At 37.5% G+C, this 22504-nt stretch overlaps 1 protein-coding gene across 1 annotated transcript; it reads right to left on the bottom strand.

Moving 5' to 3' along the window:
- Positions 1-14367: 14367 nt before the first annotated feature.
- Positions 14368-16038, bottom strand: LOC109403282 (uncharacterized). Its single transcript, XM_019676087.3, has 2 exons — positions 15290-16038; positions 14368-15216 (listed from the first exon to the last, which is right to left on the bottom strand). Exons 1-2 carry the CDS (start codon positions 15924-15926, stop codon positions 14564-14566), a joined length of 1290 nt encoding a protein of 429 aa, XP_019531632.3. The 5' UTR covers positions 15927-16038; the 3' UTR covers positions 14368-14563.
- Positions 16039-22504: the final 6466 nt, after the last annotated feature.

Raw genomic sequence — 22504 nt, 5'->3', positions numbered from 1 at the left:
GGCGAATGTTTTGAATCAGTAGACAAGGTTGCTTGTCAATAATTCTATTGTTTTTTTTTTTTTATTCTAGTGAATTGTATCTTACTGGTAGTTCTAAGCGCTCCGTTAAGGGCGGTCCTGAAGAGGTCCCCTTTAAGCCCAACAACTCAACGTGAGGGCTTTTGTTTGAACTCAAACCTCTTGTAGACAGAGATCAATCCCCTGAAATGGCTGTCATCCACATATAACTGGCGTGAAGCCAAAAATTTGGTGCAGGACGTGGTGCTGATTTGAATGGGCGGTTGCATTAAGCTGAAAACAGTGATTTTTTTTTCTGTTAGTGCAGGCGTGACATTCACATATAATTGAGTTCAGCGTTGTTTTAAATGAACGAAATATATTTGCATGCTTGTGCGTCTTGTAAATTTAATAAAGAACACTAAACGCATTGAACAAATGTGGAAACGATCGTTTCTCAAATGCACGATAATTCGTACGACAAAGTTCGCTTCCGCACGTAGCAGATTGAAAGGCAGGCTGAAATTTCGTAAACGAGCCCGTTCGAGCCGCCTTCAAGAACTAACGCTTTCTTCAGGGGGTTGGCAGAGATAGCAATTAAGAAAAAGTAATTTTACAGAATCGTGTGGTGTGCTCGATTGATAGCCGATTTGACCTTGGATTTGACAGTTCGATAGCAGCAGACCTGCTGCAAAGGCGCATATAGTGCTGAATTAATGCCATTTTAGCTGCTAATTGGTTACCTGGGTGTGATTACTGGCCATGTTACTGGTAGCAATTTGCTCGGCAGTTTTTTTTTTCTTTTTAGGTCCGAGGCTCATATAATTAGTGGTCCAACTTTATATGAAAAAAAAAACTAAGACTTGAAAAAGCTCATGGGATTCCTTAGGAATTTGTTCCCTTTTTTCCATTCTTCAATCACTTTACCTAATTTACAACTCTTTTGTCCACCAGGGCACTGCGTGAGCGATTCCAATTGGAAGCTGTACACCGTGTCCAAAAAGTTCTCATACAAAATCAAATTGAATTATTTTCACATCTGTAATTAGTATTTTCAAAGTAAATTTATTTATTGAAAGGCTAACTAACATTGACCAAATGCAGCATATGTTTTGGAATTAACTGTCCTTTATCCTTCTGTGCTGATCGCTTATGTGTCGTAAACCCATTTCAGCTGGCACGCACGCCATTTCTTTGGTGTTTCATCACATTTTAACGAGTAACGGTTTAAAGTTGAAACAAATTAGGTGCCTGTCCTCGCCATAGCTAGTAGTAACTATGACCAAACGAGAAAAAATATGAGACTCTGTATTAGTGGAGAATGAAGCCATTTTATTTTGTACAAAATAAAACATGAATTAAACAAAAATGTCCATTTACCTGTTTTGATAAGATTTGTTGTGTTAAAGAAGCATGGTTGTATCTCATCTTGTTGATTCACACCATTCACACTTCAAAACGTACTTGTATTCCTATTGTGTTAAATTTTGACCAAAATTGACGTATTATGATGTTTATCTTTAATATGACGATCATTTTCAAGAGAATCACCTCAAGTGGAGCTTACTAGCAAATTTCTCACCATATAATCACCAAAATTGTATTGTTTCAGCCTTAGTATATCCATTTGGTACAATACTTGGGATAAAAGCTCAAAATTTAACCTTATGGACTCTATTTATCCAGAAACTTTTCGAACATTATTCTTGCGTGCCGGAGCAAACGGATTCCAGAAAACGGAACTGTACTGCTAGGCTTATAAAAACAAATAGAAAATAAAGTTATTCTAATCCGTATGCTTTATATAATCAGTATTATGTGGCCCTTCAATACATGTATTCATTTTGAAAATATGTATCACAGATGTGAAATAAAATTATATATTACAAATTTGTATTTTGTATGAGAACTTATTGGACACGGTGTACTTACACTTTGTACAGCTCCTAAATGTATTCTATTATAATTCTACTAGATCGAACTGGATTCCGATCCAGGTGTCCGGGTCCGTTGGAGCATGCTCTGAAGAGGGTCAGGTGCCAGCTGCTCTCGGGGGGAAGAGCAACTGACGAAAAATTGCAAGTGCCGGGATCGAACCCATGACCATCCACTTATGAAGTGAATGTGTAGCCACTACGCTACGGGCCCTGGCAATTTGTTCCTTTTGTCACCCATAAGTTCCAATAAAGTTTTGTTTCAATTCTATCAAGTCTAAGCACTTTTTTTTATGAAACATCCAGCAATTTGTGCTGATATGGCACAAAGTTGTACCGGATTCTAGCAAAAAATTGCTTAAAAATCAACTATTCATTTTGCTGGTTTTTGCTTTGCTGGATGCGTTTAGTGTGTAAGTTTCATGTTCGAAAGTTGAGTACTCAAGTAAATTTACTATTTTTTGTAAATTTTAAATTACAAACTGATCAAGTGTTTAGTATGAGGAAAAACGTTACATTTCCTTACGGAATAATAGAACGGACTATTTCTCCGCGCAGAAAAAACTACAGCTCTTTTTGATTTACAAGGGAGCCGTTACCAGTGTAAAACTTTTTTTCCTTACTTGCCTACTCAAGTAATTTTAAAGCGAAACCACTATTTGTCCATTATATGCCCTATCTTTTTGCACAGTAATAGAAACTAGCCATATGGGAAAAAACGATCAAATGTATGCAGAAAAGAAAAGTTTTAAATGTTTGGACCTAGGAGATGCTGTAATTGACCCTACCATTTTTAATTTGAAGGTAGGTAAATATATGCCAAACATCTTTATTGAATACCGTAAAGTGACCCGACGTATGCGAAAAAAGTTATACCCTTGACAAAGTGTGGTGAAATATAGAGATTTCCTAATTGATGATATTACTTTGCATGCGTAGGTAAACAATAAGAGTTTTTAGCCAATGGTGCCAAAGCTCTCGAGCAGATCCACCTTTCCTCGAAAACTATGCCTTGTATACAGGGTGTTAGGTTCCTGAGTGCAAACTTTTTAAAGGGTGTTAGAGGACCATAAATAGAGCAAAAAATTGTTCTACGCATATGGTTAAATCTTAACCGTTACGTAGTTATTGAACTTCCCATGTGTTTGACTCTTACTGCCTTAACTGGCTTTAACATAAAAATGGTTAAACTTATCGAAGTTTTTTGACCCATATTCGAAAGATTATTGAATTTTCTATCAAATGGCATCTTGGAATCGATTGGTTTAGTTAAATAACTAAGTTTTCTAAAGCAAATAGCTCAAAAGTAGTGTGTTTTAAATCATTTTTGTCAATTATCTTTGAAAACTGCGTAGTAAATCAAAATTCATTCTTCGGCAAAGTTGTGGCCCATGCTCCACTCTACAATTCGTTCTTTGACATCAAACTTTTATCTCTTATCGTTTTGTTCCAATTTCGATTTTAACATCGCATTTCAGATCATAAATTTGCAACTGTCATGGAATGTACTTTTTTGCGCATTGTGCCGCACATTTAAATCAAAATTGCAAGAAAATGATAAGAGCTAGACGTTTGGTGTCAATTGTAGAGTGTAACAGGGACCACAACTTTGTCGAAGAAAGAATTTTAATTTATTACGCATGTTTCAAAGATAATTGACAAAAACCAATAAAAATACACTATTTTCAGCTATTTTGCTCTAGAAAACTTAGCTATTTAACTAAACCAATCGATTCAAAGATGCCATTTGATAGAAAATTCAATAATCTTTCGAATAAGGGTAAACAAACTTCGAAAAGTTTGACCATTTTCAAGTTATTGTCAGTTAAGGCAATAAGAGTCAAAAACATGGGAAGTTCAATAACTACGTAACGGTTGAGATTTGGCCATATGCGTAGAACAATTTTTTTCACCATTTATGGTCCTCTATCACCCTTTAAAAAGTTTGCACTCAGGAACCTAACACCCTGTATAAATAATCACCATTGCAGTACAGAACAAACGAAAACATCATTTCAAACCAACAAAAATAACTTACTCACTAAACTCACCGTGAGTAAAATGAGTAACTCACGCGTGAGTAATGACGTCATACTCTCGCGTGAGTATTACTCACTTGTGAGTAATACTCACGCGAGAGTATGACGTTATTACTCACGCGTGAGTATACTCATACGCGAGTAACTCACAGCGTGAGCATTACTCGCAAATGAGTAAGGTGAGTGAGTATTGTTTACTCGTGAGCATGAGTTTCACAACACTGCCTGTTTGCCACGCCTCGCTAGCGTGTGAAGTAGAATTTCCCCTCCCGGTCCACGAACAATGATACGCGTGGAGATATCGGCATTATTTTGCTCAACATTTGTGAACGGTCAAAGAGGAATTGCGTGACATTAATAAATCATGATTAAAATACTCTTTAGAATATATATTATTTATATTTTTCCAAAATACTTCGCTATTTTTATAACCCACTACAGACAGGTCTGTCTTCATACAGTTCAGCATCTGCGCAAACTGCTCTATTGACCACCGAGGTAGCACAACTACAGAAGAAGGTCGTCTTTCATGACTACAAAATCCTCATTAGACTTTACACCAACTCCTGGAATGGGTATTTGCCCGTCGTCCATATTGTCGCCATTATGGACCCATTCACAATCCAATTGCCATTTTCGGTGGATACGCAGTATGGATCCGAAATGTTGGGATTATCCACCGCCACTCATTAGGGGCTGTTCATAAACCACGTAGACCAAAATTTGGCCATCTTAGACCCCCCCCTCCCCCCTCGTAGACTTTTGTCCATACAAAAATTTTGAAATTTGTATGGAGCGTAGACTTTGGTCAGACCCCCCCCCCCCCCCTCCCCCCAAAAAGTCTACGTGGTTTATGAACGGCCCCTTAACAGCCTGACACAGTAGTAGCTGAGCACTGAGCAGCGTTCACAATGGTTCAAGTACAGATGCGTTATTATGCACTGTAAATTACCAGCTGAGGCTCTCTTGAAGGCCCAAAATCTTACGTCTGGTGTGTGCTGTTCTCCGTGGCACCGGCCAGGCTTTGAGAAACCTTAGGGAAGACCGGGTAAACAACTCTGGTGGCAACTCTGGTCGTAGGCTGACAGAGAAGGGGGAGGGGTTCTTCTGCAAACGGGGGGGGGGGGTGGTCTGTTCTCCAGGAGGAGTGGCTCACAGCAGCGACTGATCCCCATCTACGGGGCAGCTGATCAACGTTCGAGTGCCAGGGAAAGATTCAGAACTCAACTATACACTATGGTCCTTCGAAAAGTAGATAGTTGGTGTCAGGCCCTACGAGCCAGCCATTAAGGTGAATATATAACGAAGCCACACTTCGAATTTTCAAAAGCGCAAATCTAAAGAACCAAGGGTTGGTTTGTGCTGAAAAGTTGATCGATTGGTCATCACCAGCAGGTCACTAATCGATCAACTTTTCAGCGTAATCCGTCTTTTGATTCCTCAGCTTTGTGCTCTTGAAAATTCAAGGTGTGGCTTCGTTATATATTCACGTTAAAACTCATTGTAATGGAAAATCAGCAACAGAATAATACGAACCGAGACCAACAGCAAAGACCCCAGCGAACAAAAAGGACTTGCGACTGGAAACTCGGTACGTGGAACTGCCGATATCTCAACTTGATTGGCATACTCGCCGATCTACTGAAGAACTGGGGTTCGGCATCGTAGCGCTGCGCGCCTCCTGAACAGGACAGGACAGGACCGATGGTGTGAGCGTTTACAGATAATCATACCATCTACCATAGTTGCGGCAACACATGTGAGCTGGGAAAAGCTTTTATCGTGATGGGCGACATGCAGAGACGCGTAATCGGTTCTTCAACTTCAGCATAATAAACGTACACAGCCCTCACTCCGGAAACACTGATGATGACAAGGTCGCTCGAACGCGAGTACGATCGCTGCCCAAGCCACTGTGTCAAGATCATCAAAGGAGACCTAAACGCTCAGGTATGCCAGGAAGAGGAATTTAGACCGACGATTGGAAAGTTCAGCGCCCACCAGCTGACGATCGAAAACGGCCTACGACTTATTAATTTCGCAGCCTCCAAAATTATGGCCATACGTAGCACCTTTTTCCAACAGAGCCACCCTTATCGTTACACCTGGAGATCACCACAGGAAATGGAATCGCAGATCGACCACGTTCTGATTGACGGACGGCACTTCTCCGACATTATCGACGTCAGGACCGACATTATCGTGGCGCCAACATCGACTCCGACCACTGCACTGATGGTTAAACTGCGCCCAAAACTTTCCGTCATCAACAATGTACGGTACCGGCGATCGATACGGTACCAGCTAGAACGTCTGAATCAACCGGATATCGCCACCGCATACGTGCAGAATAACGAGGCAGCGTTGCCAGACGAGGGGGAACTCGATGTGACCTTTCTAGAGGACTGCAGGGGAACAGTAAAAGCAGCCATAAACGACGCAGCCGATAGCAGTATCGCGTCACGTACGCGAGGACTCACCGAAACGAGTGATTCGACGAAAAGTACCGAGCGAATTTGAAGGAAAAGAACATGGCACCTGCAGTAATGCTGCAGCAAGGAACCCGGCAGAACGTGGAACGTTATAAACAGAAGCGGAAATAGCAGACACGCCTCTTGTGGGTAAAAAAGTGCTGCCTGGAAGAAGCGGAGTGCGAAGAAATGGAACTGCTGGAACACGGAAGTTTTACCAGAAGCTCAACGCATCCCCCAACGGCTTCATGCCGTGAGCCGAAATATGCAGGGCACTGAATCAAAATTCAACCATCGCGCAACAATAATGACAATGTCTCAACTTGAAATTGTTGCGACAATCCACCCAATGCGACATAAGTTTGTCCCAGCTTGAATAGAATAGGATAAAGATCGTGTAACACGAATTTAGATATTTTTAAGCCGTGCATTGTGATTTTCGTGTAGAAACTGCGAGTCGGTAAACACTGCAACGCTGCTGAAGATGTATCACCAAAAAGTTTCGATTTTGGGTTGGTAATAATTGATTATTCACGAGTTGAAAAGTACGCAAGAAATTTAGCTTCCGTTTTGTCTGCAACAAAAAAAAATTCGAGATCATGTCATTATCTGTTACCAGTTGGGATAATGAGTAATCGCCGCTCCTTCTTTGTTGCTTGTTTGTGTCTCTCTTGTCTGACAATTCTCTTCACTGACGCAGGGATAAGGACAGAGGCCTCTTGACGGACGAACGTGAGGTGATCGAAAGGTGGAAGCAGCAGTACGATGAGCACCTGAATGGCGTGGAGAACGTATGTACACGATACCACGACAACGGAGCGAATGACTACGCCAATGCAGCAGATGACCAGGCAGATCCTCAAGAATTCCAGAAAATCAAAAAAAAATAATCAGATCCCAACGCATCACACAGTATCGACCGCACAGAGCTATGGATATTCATGGACGAAAACGTCTTTCCTGGGAAGCTGACTAGACTGATTAAGGACAAACTTCTTGGCATCCCGCTTCAACAGTGCATCCAAACAATAAACGCACAAATCTCAAGAAACAAGCTTGACACAACAAAGCATTTTATTATTCTGTTCTTGCTCACTTGTAATAAGCTTAAAATAAGAAGATCAGGTGCGTTGGTTTTGGTTACGAAGAGATTTGTACCCTCGAAATCGTGAGTAGGTGCCAAAGTCGGCCATTGTGGCGGCCATTTTGAGATTCTAACAAGTCTGTTCTTAAAGCACAGCGGGTAAGAGTTTCGGGTGAACTATCCAGTACATTCGAATCTCGCCCGGGACTGCGACAAGGTGATGGGCTCACATGCCTACTCTTCAACATGGCTATGGAAGATGTAATGCGACGAGCCGGGCTCAACAGTAAATACATAAAGACGCCGTGATGAAAGGTTTTTTTTACCAAGGTAAACCGTGCTGCGTAGAAAACCAACTTGAGATGGAAGGTAAGTAACACGGTGCTTCTTTTTCCGTTATTATCAAAAAAAAAATATACCATCAAAACCTGAAATGCCATTTTCTTTCTTTATCATTCCTACACCTCTGGACAAACTTTTAAAAAAAAAATCATGAAACACAAATTTGAGTTACGCCCTTTGAAAGGGCCTAGCCCCTAAAAATCAGGATTTCTATAGAAAACCATCACATTTCATAACAGAAGCAGGCTTTTAAGCCCCAAGTAATAAAAAGTATCATAAACAATCCTACAATTTGATACTATGCAGTAATATTGACTGCATTTTGTATTAAAAATAGCCATTACGCCAATATTAGGGAAGTATTCTTGAACCTGTAGAATACGGACGTTTTTGGCTTTATTGACTTTTATAGCCAGAGCAATATACAATGAAAAACATGAACGTTAGTTTATTCATTTATATAGTTATTGTACACCCCTAAACTGAATTTCAAAAATAATGGTGGTCAAATTCTTCAGTTACGCCCATTTGAAGGTCATAAGTGCTTATAGTTGAATTATTATAAAACTTAGTTTCATTTAATCATGTTTATTCTTTGGTAGTTGAATTTAGAACTATTATTACAATTGATCATCTCAATTCTTATTTTTGGATGTTTATTAATTTAGTTTTGAAAACGGCATTCACTCATAAAACCAACGAATGACACCCAAGTTACACACCATGTTCTTTAGGAATTATTTCGACTCCAACATAACCAGTTACTGTGTTTTGGTTCATAACAATAAAACCGTTTTCCAGACAGATGTATGACCGAAAAAGCGCAGAAGGTGGAGCCTCGGCAACATATTTCAGATGTTATAATCATGTTCTATATGAATCAAAGCATACTTAATAATGTTTCTTAGTATGTTTTACAGTACATAATTCTAACAACTTTCAATAATCAAACTACACGTCTTCTTTTGTTGCACGTTTGTTTGTTGCATAACCGTATTCAACTATGTTTCAGAATGTCAAAAAAAAACTATTCAAGTGCAAAATATGGCTTGCGATATTATTTCAGCTTTCTATGACCGAAAATTGTGGTGCGAGTCATTTTTTCTGGTGAAATAGGCATTTGTACTTCGATAAATTTAATGCGCCTTATAAACACGTATCTTTGAAGGATAATAAAATAAAACAAATTAAAACCATCGTTTTACTTGAGCATGTGTAACCTAAAGTGCTTTGTTTTCCTAAATAATATTTCTAATTCCTGCAAGAAAATCATACATCATGGATAAAAATGGGATATTTGACTGGATATTTTATAAATATTAAAAGTATTAATGAAAAAATGAATGGCATACTTGTACTCGGCATGCTAAATGATTCGAGATATGATTAGAAATTAGCTTAATGCTTACCAATCTGGAAAATTTGTAAATGTAAATTGAGAATATTCTTTTTACAATGTCATACATATAGCCATCACAATTTATATGGATACGAATGAAGAAATTTTAAAGTGACATACACATGCAAAATTGACATTGGCAGAGGAAGCTCTAAATAAATAACTGTGGAAGTGCTCGTAGACTAACACTAAGCTGAGAAGCAGGCTTTGGTCCAGTGTTGACAACGTCAGAAGAAGAAGAAAATGTATTTCACATTCTTGGGCTGATTTTATAAACGAAAATTTGACAGGAGGTAGTGTCACTACCTCGTGAAAATCAATATCATTATTAACATTGTTGTCGATTCGTAAAATGGGTAATTATTTTTCATAAAAAAAAATGCGGTGAAAGTCGATAAGAATTTCCATCTAGAAAAATGGTACACTACTAGTTTTTCCAGGATGAAAAAATTGATCTATGCCGTCGAGCCAATTGAAATTTTATTAATTAATACAATCAAAATTGTAGAGCATTGGCACGATAAAAGTATAGTTTTTATTCTTAATTTATTACATATTGAACATCATATTGACATTTTTATGATCGGTAGTGTAACATAGCCGAGTTAAAAATAATGACTTTAGTTTATGTTACATATGTTTGTTTACTTATTGAAAAAACATCAATATGACTTAATGTAAACAAACAAAACATATTATGTTTAACCAAAACTTCATCGAAAACAAGTATTGAAAGGCAGACTGAAAATGTTACTCATATCCCAAGTAACACGCTTGTCGCAGAAAAGTCACGGTGGCGCAGGTTTTTGTTGCGCAGAAGTCAATGTGACTTACAGGGGATACTCAAAATAACTGGGACAGGTAAAATTTTCACTTTTCGAAAAATGTTCAACTCCCTGTAACTTCTTGAAAAGGGCATCAAAAATTCTCAAATTTTTACTGTAAGTTTATCAACTAGTTGTGGATCAGTGGTCCAAATTTGGAAAAGATCGGGCTATTCTTCACGAAGATATAAAGATTCTTGAAAAGGGTATAATTATTCGATAGCCAACTTTGAGCTGTTATATCTCCGGATTCAATGAACTGATTGCAATGAAATTTTGACCATTCATGACTTATATGATGAACTCTTAAAAACGTTTAACTTAACTTGAAATTTTTAACAAGAGAAAAACTTATTACGATTTCATTTATTTCACGATTTTTTAGTAAATTCCTCAATTTCTAATATGCATCCCATTACTTTCTCAATTTATTAGCGGCTATGTTGTACCTTTCCTTCAAAACACATTTATATGTAAGTCATTTAAAGGGAAATTAATTGAACTATAATTTGCATCTTGAATTTTGAAACGATGTTGGATAATTTGGTGTTTTATTAGTAAAATAATCTAATCGTTATAATTTTCTTCCGTGTTAAGATTTTTAAGTTAAGTCAAAGGTTTTTCATAGCTCATTATACAAGTCAATAATGGTCAAAATTTCATTGCATTCGGTTCGTTGAATCCGGAGATATAACAGCTCAAAGCTGGCTATCGGATAATTTTACCTTTTTCTAGAACCTTTATATCTCCGTGGACAAATGGTCCGATCTTTTCCAAAATTGGACTACTGATACACAACTAGTTGCTGAACTTACAGTAAAAAATTGAGAATATTTGATGCATTTTTTGAAAAGTTACAGCGAGTTGAACATTTTTTGAAAAGTAAAAATTTTACCTGTCCCAGTTATTTTGAGTATCCCCTGTACTTCTATTAAATAAATACTTACTTGCTAGAAGTAAGTCACAGTAACGTCTGCGCAACAAAAACCTGCGCCGCCGTGACTCTACGGTGACAAGTGTGTTACTTGGGATATGACTTATGAAACATACTGAACATGTCATCATGTTACACATGTTTGCATACATACTGGAGAAACCCTCCATATGACTTCATAAGAACAAATGAAACATATTATGTTTCGACAGAACTTAAGCAAAACAAGTATTGGAAGTAAGACTGAAAATATTACTCTAATACGACTTATCAAACATATTGAGTCTGTTGAGCTGTAGAGGGGCTTTCATTTGTTTATCGTGTGTTACTTGAGAAAGGCGTATGTCATCACTCATTAACATATTCGCTTATTTTTTTATATATTTCATACTGATACTATACAATTTTGAGGTTCGCACATTATGGAAGTCCTCGACTAGTAAGGTTACATTACATTCTTACGTACAACATAACAACATTTGATTTTGGGAGGTTGATATCTTACCAGTGTTTTCGGAACTGTAATATGTAAGCTACTGAAAATCCTCCTGCTGATAAGATTGTCGTCAAAAACTTCATTATCCCTTTTTCAGTATACCTTGACAATGGGCATGCTCTCCAGAATCTTCCAGATCGCTTAGATTTTCTCTTTGTGATTAACCAAGGCTGCGTACCCAAGAATAGTGAATTTTACCAATAATTTTATTTTCTAAAGACGTTCTACAGAGTTTTTTTTCCTGAGTGATTTATTTGTCCATAAAATAGCAATACAAAAAACTTACGTCCCACGCTATGAATGGCAATTGGCTTGTTTAACGGTGTTGAGATAATTCGATATTCTAAATCTGCATGTAAAATTGAACCGAAATCCAAATTTTCATGAATTTTGGTGCCCAGGAACCTATTTAAAAATCAATTTAAAGTTTGTATGGGAGCGATTTATCGAATCACCCCTCGTCGCAGTTTGTACTGAGCGGAGCTGTCAAATAGTAGCCTAGCTGTCAAAAGGTGATTTCAAAAAATCTCTTTGAAATTGATTTTAGGTACCAAAATAAAGTTCTAAAAATCTGAAAAAAATCATAGTGGCTCAGAAAAAGGTGCTCTTTCGTATAAAATTTAAAAATCGATACATTTTTCACAATTTAAAACCCCAATTGATACAAAAATGATTGCTTTCTACATGTTTAAAAATACTTCGCCAGGGGAAGCGACACTAGTTTTTCCAAGCCAATAAACCCCAAAAAAGCCGAAAAAGACGGAATAACCCGGGAAAGCGACACTAGTTTAGCCAAGCCGAAAAATCCAAAAAAAGTCGAAAAAAGTGGAAAAAATCCGGTAAAACCCGCAGAACTTTTGCGGGATTTAGCGACTTTTTTGGTTTTTTGAGGTTTTTTGGCTTGGCAAAACCAGTGTTGCTCCCCCCGTACTTCCCTTATATTGGCGTAATGACTAATGTTTATACAAAAGGCTAAAATATAAACAACTCATAAGAAAGTGATTATTCTTCATAAATAATTCCAAAAGTCCATGTGAAGAAACACAGGTGTAAGCAGTAATAAATAACAGAAGTTTCATAAACAAATAAAAAATGCATAAATAAATCAAACGTTTCCATAAATAATTGATGTTTGAGCAATCAAAAACGCCAAAAATGCAATGAATAATTCAACTGTAGAAATAAAAAAAAGCCAATTTTCCCACCAGAAAACTTCGAATTTTCCATAAATAAGTTCGATTTTTCCATAATAAATTAGAAAACTCACAATAAAAAAATATCGGAAAGCAATAAAAAATTCAAAAAGTGCAATAAACAAATAAATAAATTATCAATAAATGTCAAAAAACTAGCAATAAACGTAAATGCATTTTGAGCCAAAAAAATATGTAGGATTGAGGAACTGAGGCGGCAGAAGGCCGTCGAAGTTTCCGATATCCGATGCACCGCAACTTAATCGATTCAGTTGTAGGCAAACCACAGATCCAAGAATTTGCCCGGTGTAAGCCCGGACAGCAAGCAATTGCTCGGTAAATTGCAATCATAGTTACGCAAGCTTTTCAGTCGTTTCAGCCATATAAGTGCGATTCAGCATTTCACTGTCTCATACTTCTCTGCATTTGTTTTTCATGCGTAATTTCGTAATTTTTTATTGCATTTTTTGAATTATTTATTGCTTTTTCGATATTTTTATTGTGAATTTTCTAATTTATTATGGAAAAACCGGATTTATTTATGGAAAATTCAAAGTTATTTGGTTGGAAAAATGGCTTTTTTATTGCAACAGTTGATTTATTCATTGCATTTTTGACGTTTTTAATTGCTCAAAAATCAATTATTTATGGAAACTTTGGATTTATTTCAGTGGTGTAAAGCCTGTATCCGCAATAATCGGGACACAGAAGCACGGCTATAGCTCTATAATGAATCGGTAAAATTGGCCAAATAATTAACTGACAACTCTTTGGTGCATGTTTATTATGTGTGCAAAATTTCATGAAAATCGATGCATTACTTTTAACTGTGGATGAAAAACAATCAGACGTGTTTTTAAGCATTTTGTACAATCATGACCAATTTTTATTCGCATAGTAGATGGTTCTTCCACGCTACAGTTCAAAGTTCTGTGATGATACTTATGAAATTTTGTTAGTAGTTGTAAGTATCACATTACAAGTAGACATTTTCTTGCAAAATTTCATCAACTTTGATCAATCGGTTTGAAAGCTACTGGTGTTGAAAGGGGTGAGTGTTAGTGAATATTTTTCGTGTTTTTCATGTGCGATGTTTGCTTAATCATAACTTTTGAATTTCTCTACCAATTTCCATGAAATTTTCACAGAAGGTAGTTGATTATGTGTATATTATGCCTGCAAAATTTGAAGATTATTGGTACAGAACTTTCAATAGTACAATCGAAACAATAAAGGGTGCTGATTAATTGCTGTCTGAGGGGCTAAAATCACGTTCAGTCCCAATACATGTTTTGACTATAAAATTGTTGATAGTGCATCATTTTTTTTTGAAATTTTGCCTACGCAACGAATTCAGATTGAGAGGTTTGTGTTCAAAATTTCAGCCATTTCCTTTGCCAAATTCAAAAGTTGCAGAGCTGGCAAGCAAAACTAGGGGCTGTACAGAACTCAATGGCGCACATTCTACAATATCTTCATTGCTACAACAAAAAGTACTGCACCGATGCACATGAAATTTTGTCGGTGAAATGAGCACATCTTAAGATGTTATTAGGTCGAAATTGGGCAATTTTAATGTATCTATTGCAGAGTTACAGCTGTATTTCTGTGTCCCGATTATTGCGGATACAGGCTTTAAGCGGTAGCTAATGTAGGAAACAACCCTACGAAATTCTATTGGATTAACAAAAATCTCGTTCCAGTTTACTTTTCGGATTCCATTTTGGTCCCATATGATTTTTGTCCCATACTAACGGGCAGATGTGGTTTCTCAGACAAATAATTCAATTTTTTTTTTGAATATTGTTGAGGACATGATGTATATTTTCTTCGTTATGAGTATTGTCAACTCACCTTTCGTAGGTCTCCGTAACGAAGCTTATCGATGTATCGCTTGAATTTGTTGGCAGATATTCCGTCATCCACAGTTTGGTAGAATAAATCAATGACTGTCCTTCGCCGACATCCGCCACAAGGTCGCTACAAACTTGGTCGCACTTTGCTTTAGCCTTCAGGGTAACACGAATTACTCCTTTAAGCTGCCTTAGTACAATAAGCCCATCCAAATTCAACTCCTTCGATGCTGTTGTTCGATAACTGTTGGACATCAAGATCCAGGTTGTGTACGGCATCTCCAAGTGGGCTGGGTAAAAATAGGGCTTCTCAAACAGCAGGCGTGTTCGTTTGACCGTTTTCAGCTCACAATTCCGGAAGTGCAGGAACCACGACTCGTTTTTGCGAACATTCAGAAGCATGTCGTAAAGATCAGCCATTGTGTTTTCAGATGTTTTAGAAGAATAAATGCCAAATATCAAATTGGTTTGCACATTACAAGGTCTGGCCAACAGCAAAGGCTCAATTGATTCAATGAAACCGGTCAAGTTTTCCCAAGCAGTTTTGTTCCACGTATCATGCGAATCGGAAATGATAACAGGTAAACTTCTCAACAAGTGATGTTCATTCAAATAGTCGTAAGTAACTGCTTTACGTTTCGGTATGAAATCTATAATATACAATTATAATAAATTGAAACATGAACTGTATCTATCAAGATATCACATCACTCAAAGGCTCACCAATGCTTTCGCATACTGCACAGTCATCCAAGGGAAGTGCAAATGGCCGTTGAGTCACACTTTGCTTCTGCACAACACCGGGGAAATCTTTAAGAAGACATCGTTCCTTATAAAGTGGTCTCCAGTCCCAATATGGCAACACCTTTATCATCGCGAGCCTTCCAACAGCAGAGGCATTCCAATTTAGAAACGGAATGTGGTACACGGCCAACGCGACGACAACCACAACTGCCACCAGCTTGAGTCGTTTCACCCATTTCCGTCGAAATAGATGCCACCTCAAAGGAGCAAACACTTTGTAGATTTCACAATCCGAAAGTTCCATACTTCCAATAGCCTGAACAATGCTCTCAAATTCCTGGTCCAGAGCTTCCACTGAAAGTGCGTTTGATTCGGACGACATTTTGCAGTGCACTGTGCGCGCTATCGGTATCAGAAGATGTAACATGTGGTGAGGACTTCCACTTGAACGGTTTTTCAATCCCATTTTATCCCCATTTCCGTAATTTGATTTACGCACAGATGAAACTCGGTGAATGAGTGTTGGCGCAGCGATAAAAGAAAATTTATGTAGGGTCAAGTGGGATAAGATGCCATTTTTTAAACTTTCATCGTTTTCAATGATAATTAGCCTCATTTGTTAGGCTTTCAAAGTGGTAACAGCAACTAGACAATATTTTCTCGATACTTCAGCAAAACTATTCACTAAACTATTGCATTTTCATCGATTTTTAGCGATTTTAAAAACTGATACGTAAAACGAAAGTGGTGCAAAAAGACCATCTACCATGGGGTAAGATGCCATTTCATGAAAACATTCAAAAATTACATCAGTTTTCGTGCATTTCCAACTACTTTTCCGCCTTCTGTCTCGCTTTTTTTTTGTATATTCAATAAATGGAGTGTTACCCCCCCCCCCCGCAAAACGATGGTCGTCATATTTGAATGACCCCTAACATGGAAAGCGTAGACATCAACAACCATGCGCCTCCATGTATGCCTCAATCTGGTTGGAAACACTTGGCTGGGAATAAAATCACCAGAAAACCTTAATTGCAAGCACAAAAAACCGGAAGTTGCCAATCATTGGGAAATCAAAAGATTTTTCGTGGGTTTGGTGGCCTAGCTTCTAGAAGAATGTTCGATGCAAACATATCTTGACACCATTCACCTAGTAATGATCAAGTCCCATCCAGGAATGATTTTATGAGTTGAGCCATTTTACCCCATCTTGGCATTTTGGGCTTTGTTCCCCTAGAGCTGTGTAATTCAAAATACTTCGCCGAAGCAAGAAGTAGCCAATAATGTCATGGTATGTAAGTATTATGTGTGTGCCATGGTAGGTATATAACGAATAACATCTGTCAATAGCTATACATTGGTAAAAAACACATTTAAAAATATTTAAAAAAAATCGTATAAAAAACGGTATGATAACGCGTTATACTATTTAATAAAAAATGTTAATGTGTTCTTCTTTATTCTGGTATTACGTTCCAACTGGGACGCAGCCTGTTTCTCAGACGATCTATTAACAGAAATTTAAGAAATTGTCTAAAAGCATTTTATGCCAATTGAGTCTTCAGTTTTTGAATATTTTACCTATTGATGTTTATTTTTTATACAAAAACGTACCTTTTTCTAAGCCAAGGTTTTTTTTTCAGATTTTTAAAACTTTGTGTGGCTTCGGTGGTCGAGCGGGTAGTGTCACTAATCACTTAGTCGCATCGTGCTAAGGAGCGTGGGTTCGATTCCCGCCGCAGCTGCCAGGAAAACTTTTCGGCTGTGCCACTGGGCGTTACATGCTAGTCCGTTGTCTACACGGGAAAAAATCCGCTGCTTGAAACCTGCTAAATGAGTCATGATTTCGCGTAAAATGTGTTATAAATATACACCACAAAAAAGGTCATACTTTCATGACTCATGTTGCCGTAACGTCACCTTGGCGTTACGTTTTTCATATTTATTGACAAAAATTTGTAAGTTAAGTCATGATATCATGCCCACGAATACCAGAACTATTAACTAGATTCATAAAACCAGAAGCGGTATTCATAGAACTAGTAGTTGTCATTTATGGTTCCAGTTTTATTAGCGAAATTTGGTAAGTCGGTTCATATTATCATGAAGTATTGAGTACGTACTTCATGATAATATGAACCGACTTACCTACCTACCTACTATGAACTAAATTTATGAAAGCTTGAGCATTACTCATGGTGCAAGTATTTGTCATTTATGGTACTGGATCGATTTGCGAAAAATCGTAGTACTGGTCATGTTATCATAGAGCATGTTCTAAATTTATTACCTAATGTTATAAAAACATAAGCAGTATGCATGATTCTAGTATTTGTAATTTATACTATCGGATTAATTGGTGCAAAGTGGCATTTAAGGTCATGTTATCATGAAGCACGCACTCTGAAATGATGAACAAGGTTCCTGAATATTGAAGTATTTTTCATGATTCTGGTATTTGTCATTTGGCTGCACTTTTTGAGATTTCTTTTGTCTTGTTTGGCTGAAAAAAAAACAAAGTCTATTCTTCATTACACCACGCAAGTCTATTCTTCATTACACCACGAAACCTAACCTCGAAATGTTTGACATTAGCCAGGTCATTTTGACAGATCACACACATGCAAGAAAGAGACGAACAATTTTCTTGCAGTTTGCCGACCTTTTCTTGCTCGTGTGAGATCTGTCAAAATGACCTGGCTCCATACTATCAAATTTTCATTCTGAAATCAGTTGTTCTGAACCGTCTCGTAAAATGGTCCATAGACATAGGGGGCGTCCATAGATTACGTCATGCATTTAGCCAAAATTTTGTGCCGGAATTGTGCGTGAGCTTGATTGTTCTGCTGCTGATGAAGCTGGCCGGAGTTTTGTGCCGGAATATGGAGTTTTTCCACTTTCAACTTCTGGAATGTAGTTCAATAACTATATAGTTTACTACTATTTAAGTAAGAACAATTCACTACACTTTTTCGAAAACCAAAAAAAAATCTCACCGGAAAACACTGCCGCTCACAAAAGGCGCCTTGACAGAAGTGACAAAAATGGCGTAGGTGATTCTGCGCGAGGGTTTGCGTAACGCTTACAGTGCCCAAATTCGTTTGTTGTGATTCATGATTTTATGACTCTGCGTTATGTTTATACGACTCAGCGTCTGGTTGAGATGACTCAGCGTCATAGTTTTATGACTCAGAGCCATGCTACCATGACTCAACTTTATGGTATTTAATTTATGAAAACGAGCTTATTTTTTTCATAATGCTTTTGACGGCCATGGCTATTGTTGATGGAATCAGTTATTATTATTCATGATAATCGTTGTTAACGTCACGATATCATGACTTGTGGTTACAATATCATGAAGCGACAAGTTTTATGATTTCATAACATTTTAGTCATGGATCCGGCAACGAATTTTTTCCCGTGTAGTGTCGTGCTTCCTTCAAAGAGCGATCAGCTCACTGGAAGTTCTAAACGTGTCCTTGTTTTTTTTTTTTAAACTTTATTTCGATACCTAAGATTAACCGTTATGCGTCCGACAATTTTTTTTGCTTTTTTCTACACCGTGATTTTTAAATGGGCGCTGGATACCCGGGTACCCTGTCGGCCACATAAGGGTTAATTTCAAAGAGATATTTTAATATCACCTTTTGACGGCTGGGCAATAGGTCGTGCCGATATGCAAAAATACGAATGCACAAAACCTCTTATTTTTTATTATAATGAAAAAAGTTTATGTGTAGGTATTTGTCAATTCGTTCAACAGCTATTTACAATTTTAAAAATCAAGATCTAAGTGAAACATTAAAGCATTAACATCAATTCTATCGTTATTTTCATTTACACGGCAGATGTACATATTTCACCAAACTTCATAATCTTTGCTCAGTTCATTTTGTGTATTGCTCCCAATGCTGACTTCAGGAAGTCTTCAAATGTTAGCCGTCTCTATCCAAATAGTTGCAAATGGACCCGACTGAAAGCCTGAAAAATAAAATAAAAATCGTCAAAGCTAGTCCGCATTCGACTTGAAGATTTAAATGGGAATTTTAATTTTCTAGTACGGGGAAAGTAAACTTTACAAACACATGAAAAAAGATACTTTTGATCGGCAATCATATCCTGAATGTTTTCGATCACCTGGCAATCATTTGACTCATTTATCCATAGCTCAGTTCAGAAGCATAATATTGAAATGAGGTGTTCGGCAAACTTGTAGATAAGTGTTTTTCCTACAATTATCACCAAGGACGCCATATTCTAACTCTCATATATATGATGTGAGAGCGCTAGTAACACCTACTCATACTAAACGATCGAAAAATCCGATCGTTTAGTATGAGTAGGTAGTACTAACACTTTTACGCCGTAAATATAAGAGTTAGATTCCTTGGTGATAATTGTTGGAAAAACAATAATCTACAAGTTTGTCGAACATCACATTTTAATATTAGGCTTCTGAACTGAGATATAGACAAATGAGTCAAATGATTGCCAGATGATCGATAACATCCTTGCCTGCCCCCTTTGTAGATTTAGTGCTTATATCAGTGAACATTTTGTTAGAAAACAGCTTTCCAGTTGTACTTCAAAGGTAGTACCTTGCCAATTACACTAGTTTACAAAATAAAACGAAAGTCGTGAACTTCTGTCAACGACCAAAATTTTTGAAGCACAATTTAGTGCTGATTTCGAAACCGTGCTTCAAAAAATTTTAAGTAGAACAGTTTTTGTGTTTTAGCTTAATATTGAGTTTTATAACTTTTTAAAATATGGAATTTACTAAAATTCAAATGTTCAACCAATTTGAAATCTTTTTCCATAAATTAAAAGCTGAATACAATACCATTCGATCATCTGAATGCAGGTTTTGCTTCAGATTGATGAAATTCAAGATATTGGCAAATTTTAGAGGCGATCTCCTTAAATTTTAGCAAAATTTCCAAAAATATATGAACAAATGTATTTTTTTCAATAAGACAAAAACAATTTAAAAATTCTTTCTCAACGTTTATTTGACATATCATATGTAGGCGAGTCACAGTAAAAAAATCAGCACAATTGGAGCATTGATTACGGAGAATGAGATGTGTGAAGTAAGCGACTTTGCTTAAAAATAGAACAACAATCGATTTTAAATCAACAACCTTGTATGAAAAGTCGAAAAAATTTCCGCTCTACTGTATTTTTTTCCCTTTCCGTTTTCGAACTCATTCTGATTCTACACCAAAAATGATTATCAGCTTACCAAGTTCAAAAATGCTGTAAACTAGTGTTATTGCACGGCAATTATTGGGCCGCTGTTGAACCCACGTCGGATAACTATTTGGTATATGTAGGGATCAGTGGCCAAAATATATGACAGGGTAATTTTCCAATTGTTGCACACCTCATAAGAATAACATGGAGTGTGCAACAATAGGCAAGTTTTTAGCTGTGCAACAATTGGAAAATTTCCCTATTTGTCAAAATACCTGCCCGTGCCAAAATACGTCCACTACCCTAGTGGCTCCACCTATCGTGCTCGCTGCGCCAACCGGATCAGTAGCAAACACCAGCTTTGCAGGGTTGTTGTCCAGCATTCTTGCAACAAGCCCTGCCCACCTTATCCTTCCGGCTTTGGCTACCTTCTGGATGCTGGGTTCACCGTAAAGTGCAGCGAGCTCGTGGTTCATCCTTCTCCGCCACACACAGTTCTCCTGCACACCTCCGAAGATCGTCCTTAGCATGCGACGCTCGAAAACTCCGAGTGCTAGCAGGTCCTCCTGAGTATGATCAATGTCTAGTGTTAGTAGAAGACCACCGGTCTTATTAGCGTCGTGTACATGGTGCATTTGATGCGTGGGTGAATCTTTTTAGACCGCAGCTTCTTCTGGAGCCCGTAAAAGGCCAGACTTCCGCTGATGATGCGCCTTCGAATTTCACGACTCACGTTGTTGTCAGCCGTCAGTAAGGATCCGAGGTAGACGAATTCCTCCACCACCTCGAAGGAGTTCCCCGTCTATCGTATCATTACTACTCAGACGGATCCGGTCGTGTTCACTTCCGCCTACCAGCATGTACCGTAATCCGGGGTAACATTGATCAGAATTTTCGATCTTTCTTGAATAATTCTTTTGTTAAAGCAAATGTTACATATCTTATATTTTTAAAACAAGTACTGGCCCTCTGATTATGTGTTAAGCTACTCGAAAAAATATTGTAAAGCTTTTAAACATGTTTAAACAGACTTTTTAGTCGAATTTTTGATTTTGTTGATTTGGGGTAACATTGATCATGTTAGTGACCAATGTTCGTTTGTACTGAAAATACCTTTACTTACTAAATTCGGGGTCGCTGATTTCGAATATGTTGTCCAAATTCTTACAAGTTATGTATTTTTTTTGGTTATTTAAAAATCAAAATCCTCCAAACCGAGAATAACGCCTGAAGGTAGTCAATGGCTTAAGGATTTGATAGCCTACTTTTAATAAATCGTATATTTTACTGAAAAAGAGCATTTTCATAAAAGTGTCGTTCATTAAATCCAACTCTAGGATATCATCTTGAAGTAATACAATGATTTCGAACCTCATATTGTATCAAGTATTCATGCCATGCATGAATGTTTGACCATATATCTCATTGCGTTACGAAACACCGTTTTGGAAAAATCGATTTATTTCAATGTTTATGAAATTCAATTTTCAAGAATTACATGTCATTAAATAGCTAAATAACAACAGATTACGATATACCATTCGATAGCAGAAACTGATTCAATGTAAAATGCTTGTTTGAACATTTCATGAGGTCCGTCAAGCCGATCAATGTTACCCCGCTGATCAATGATACCCCGTTTTACGGTACTTTGTTTTTGAGGCATTTGCCACCAGTCTGACCTTTGCTGCTTCGCATTTCAGGCGGGTGTACAGCTCTGTCACCGTTCCAAATGTTCTGGCGATAATGTCCATGTCGTCCTCAAAGCACACAAATTGACCGAATTTTGTGAAAATCATTCCCCGGCTGTTGAGCCCAGCTTGTCACATCACACCTTCCAGAACGATGTTGAAGAGAAGGCATGAGAATTCTTCACTTTGCCGCAGTCCCCGGCGAGATTCGAATGAGCTGGATAGATCACATGAAACCCTTACGCAAGTTTACACACCGTCCATCGTTACTTTAATCAGTCTGCTCAGCTTCCCAGGAGAGCCG

The sequence above is a fragment of the Aedes albopictus genome, chromosome 3, assembly GCF_035046485.1.
Source record: "Aedes albopictus strain Foshan chromosome 3, AalbF5, whole genome shotgun sequence".
In the NCBI taxonomy this organism is placed as follows: domain Eukaryota; kingdom Metazoa; phylum Arthropoda; class Insecta; order Diptera; family Culicidae; genus Aedes; species Aedes albopictus.
The sequence above is the reverse complement of the archived record's forward strand: the minus strand, read 5'-3'. Positions and strand labels throughout refer to the sequence as shown.